Source organism: Physeter macrocephalus, chromosome 9, assembly GCF_002837175.3.
Source record: "Physeter macrocephalus isolate SW-GA chromosome 9, ASM283717v5, whole genome shotgun sequence".
In the NCBI taxonomy this organism is placed as follows: Eukaryota; Metazoa; Chordata; class Mammalia; order Artiodactyla; family Physeteridae; genus Physeter; species Physeter macrocephalus.
Window position 1 is genome coordinate 4,269,024 of NC_041222.1, and position 4,098 is coordinate 4,273,121.

Here is a 4,098-nt window from a genome sequence, read left to right on the forward strand (position 1 = left end):
AGGCCACAACAGTGAGAGGCCAGCGTACCGCAAAAAAAAAAAAAAAAAAAAAAGTTAAGTTAGCTACATTTATTTCCTTGTCAAATGTCGTAAAACATCTTTAAATGGCTGATTTAATTACTCCGATGCCTTCACAGCTATCACGCCCCCAAAAGCCTATGGCTTTCTTTGCTTTACTTCCCCACAAATGTAGCGGTCTTATCCCAATCTAGGTTATGCCCATGTTGTTGAGCACATAAAACATGCCCTGTCACAGGGAAATCAAGGCTGAGAACCACTCACTGAATTTATTTCCTAAGGAAAAGGAGCAATGCGCTCAAGATGGCACAGCAAGTCAGTGGCAAGTGCAGAACTAGCACCAGAAATTGTGACCTCCAATCAGGCCTCTCCCCATTGCATCACTGAGGAGGCAAAGAACTTCAGATGTCACCACCACCCCTCACCTGCTTCTTCACTAACACTGACAAGTTCCAACAGAAGCCACATCCTTTCACAGCTGCTTACTGTGAATACCCTCTCAGATTCATTCAGCTCCCTTTGTCTCAAAGAACGCAGAATTTCAATGCCCTTCCTCATCTGTCCTCATAACAGCCTCACTGCACAGCAGGTTTAGATGGTCTGCAGGTGCGGAAACAGAGGCAGAAAAAGTCCCACAATCTACGAGCAATCTTCTAGTCCTGTTCTCTCTTCCTTAAACCAGATCTGCACCTTTTTTTTTTTGTAGTACTTAATTTATACTAGGTTTTGTATTTTGCTTCATTTATGTAAAATGGAGGATGATAGTACTTAGTTGATACAACTGTTGTCAGGGTTAACGCACATTAAAAATATGAAGAACAGTGCCTACGACACAGAAGCACAGCATAAACACTGGCCATTATTTTTACTCAAAATCGTTCATGTGTACAAGGAGTTTCCTGCCCAAAGCTTCTGACTATTTTTCCATAGGCATGTGTCATAACTTGAAGGTCAATGAGGTCCAAAATGGGTTTAACTTGCTTCTCAAACCCACTCCTTCTGGCTTCCCCAGTTCTGTCAAGTTGCAAATCTGACACTGATTCCTCAACCTTTGCTGCCTCTGATATCTAAGTCATTGCTAAGTCGGATCAATTCTAGATAAATGCGTTCTTTCCTCTCTGTAAGCACAGTCACCAATCATGCTGGGGTCAATAATATCTTCCTCAGTTATTGGTTTCCTGCTTTTCTTATTCCTCTCTTCCAACCATTCTTCACAGAGCTGCTGTCCTAAAAGACAATTCTTATTTTACTCTGTTATTAAAACAAAGTAGCAACAAAACGCTTGAAGGATTCAGGCTTAACAGCAGAATAAGGCCTAAGTTTCTACTTAAGTATTCAAACCCTTCGGATCCCAACTATCCTTCCGGCCTTCTCACCCACCAGACTTTAAAAAGGTACCGGCTGTCCTCTAGGACACTGAACTCACTGTTCCCGGAACCCATTTTTGGCCTCACCTGCTTACCTTTGCTCAGATCCTGCCTTGTTTAGAAAGTTCTTCTCTCCATCTCTGCCTGTAAATGCCATTCTTCAAATGACATTTAGCCAAGTCTTACATTATACTCAAGAAGTGCCTTCTCTGTTCCGTTCATAGCCTCAGAGAATTATACAGCTGGAATCACTTCATCTTACAAATAAAATAACTGTGTCTGCAAATGGGAAAAGTGACTCATCAAGGTAACCAAATAGTTAGGCCTAGAATTTAGATACAACTTCAAATCCTACCCTCTTTTCTTAAACCATGCCTGTCCCTCTTCTGTAGCATTTAATCATACTTTGTTTTGTATTTTAGCTATTTATGTAATTATCTGTTCCTCAATTCAACTGTGTGAACTCTAAAGGCAAAATTATTCCAGAAATAGAACATGTGCAAGAAGCAGAACCTCAGATGACTGTTGAACCAAATTAACGTGCCAATGAAAAATACAGCAACTCAAAGTCTTAACCCAGCTTCACAGTCGGGCAAGAAACAAACTGACTGTTGGCAGTACCCACACGTCCCCCCCCCAACTTTTAGTACATGTCACTTTATTATACTAATTAAAATAATATAATAATAGTTGCCATTCTCACAGGCATATAAGATGAAGTGAAATAATGCAGGTAAAACACTTAACAAAGGGCCTGGGATATAATTTTTGGCACGTAATTTTTCATCTTCCCCTCCCTCTCCTCCAGTGTAGCCTCATTATCCAGTCCTGTCCTGGCACTTTTTTTTGCCTTAAAATCTTCCACCTCTCCCCACCACCTCACTTACAGGATGAAGTCCAAACTGCTCAGTCTGGCCTTGTGCAAGTCGCTTTCAGCCCTGCCTCAGCCCAAGGTACCTCTCCCGGCTCAGCAACTGTTGCTTTCCACCAACAAAACAGTCATGTCAAAAAGCAAAACACACGGCTTCCCTGGTGGCGCAGTGGTTGGGAGTCCGCCTGCGGATGCGGGGGGCGCGGGTTCGTGCACCGGTCTGGGAGGATCCCGCGTGCCGCGGAGCGGCTGGGCCCGTGGGCCGTGGCCGCTGGGCCTGCGCGTCCGGAGCCTGTGCTCCGCGGCGGGAGAGGCCGCGGCAGTGAGAGGCCCGCGTACCGCAAAAAAAAACAAAAACAAAAAAAGCAAAACACAAAATACAAAAGGTTCTGCTAAGCCTTCTCGCTCTTTTGAGCTTTTGCCCGTAATATGGTAGTTTAAAAGCATGGGTTTTAAAATCAGACCTGGGTTCACATTCCAGCTCTACCATGTGACCTCGGGCAAATCACTTCCCTCAGGACCTGTTTCCTTATCTATAACATGGTGAGATCAATTATACCCTTCCTTACAGTGTTGCTGGAAGGACCCTATGAATTAATGTCTGTAATTAGCATCCTGCCTGACATCTAGAAAAGGCCTGATCATGTTTACTGTAATTAGTATTATCGGTCTTCACTTCTCACAGCACTAACTACACTGTACTGTAATTGCCTCTTTATGTTTCTGTCTCCCTATTAGATTATAAACTCTATGAGGACAGGAACTATCTATGAGGACAAGGACTATCTCTCTCATTTTCCAGTGTATGTGCATATGGTAATTATTCAAATGAGAGCTCTTGAATAAATGAATGCTTTAAATGTCCTATTACCAAACACTTTCCCAGGTTGTTAGCAAAGTCACTGTCCAATATCATCTCCATTTTCTGCGGCTTCCTAGCTCCACTCCAATGCCCTCTGCACCGACGATGCTACTTTAAGGTGACTGTCTCTCTCCCTCCACTGGAGCACCCGGGGTTGTACACTCACTTCGCAAGGAGGTTTGAGTATTAAGTGACATGAAGTAAGTAAAGTGACCCTGGTTGGTGCTTAATAAAAAGTACTATTATCCACGTAAAGGAGACGCAGGTTGCTGCGGGGAAGGGGAGGAGAGTTCTCGAGCTACTGAGGGATGGGTCTCCCCGAGCTGACGAGGAGGCGTCCGAGGGTCAACCTGTGTAAGTGTTGGGGGCATGGGGTGGGGATGGGGGATCCGGGGCCCAGGGTCCGCGGAGTGAAAGCAGGGCTGGGCCCAGGCCCGGGAAGCTGTAGCCCTGTGCCCCGCTTGCCTATCCTCCGGACGAGCCTCACCTCCTGCACTTTCAGGTCCTCCAGAGTGGGCAGCTCCACTATCCCGGGCATGATGGCGGTAGCCCCGACCCCGAGGAGGTGCCCGCTGCCGCGTCGCCCACGTCTCCTTGAACTCCCCTTCCCACTGCCGTGGGCCACCTATCATCTGCGCATGCGCAGCGGCAGCACGCAGGCGCACTCCTCTGCCCAACAGCGAGCCACAGAGCATGCGCAGAGCCAGGAAGTTCCGCGGACCCTGGGGGTGGGGCTTCGCCTCGGTTCCGCCTATCCCTCCTGGTTGTCATAGTGAGGCGGGATACGCTGAGACTGGTCTCTCAACGGCTGGAAGCTAGAGGCGGGCGCTATGGAGTACACGGGGAGCCAATATATTGGGGAATTTGTAGATGGGAGGTAAGGACCTCGTTTAATTCACTATGTCTTGAACATCCGTAACTGGGAAAAGCCGGCGGTCTTTTTGCCTCTGCAAAGGACTTTGTACCAGACACGTTCACAA

The 4,098-nt window shown here is 46.6% G+C and overlaps 1 protein-coding gene across 1 annotated transcript in view; it reads right to left on the reverse strand.

The window, feature by feature from the left end:
* The window catches only part of NDUFA8 (NADH:ubiquinone oxidoreductase subunit A8), a 14,577-nt gene extending 10,801 nt beyond the window's left edge, over positions 1-3,776 (reverse strand). Inside the window, exon 1 of the mRNA XM_007123608.2 lies at positions 3,606-3,776. Coding sequence (XP_007123670.1) covers positions 3,606-3,656 — 51 coding nt within the window. The 5' untranslated portion in view covers positions 3,657-3,776. The remainder of the gene's footprint in view (positions 1-3,605) is intronic.
* Between the last annotated feature and the right edge of the window lie 322 nt (positions 3,777-4,098).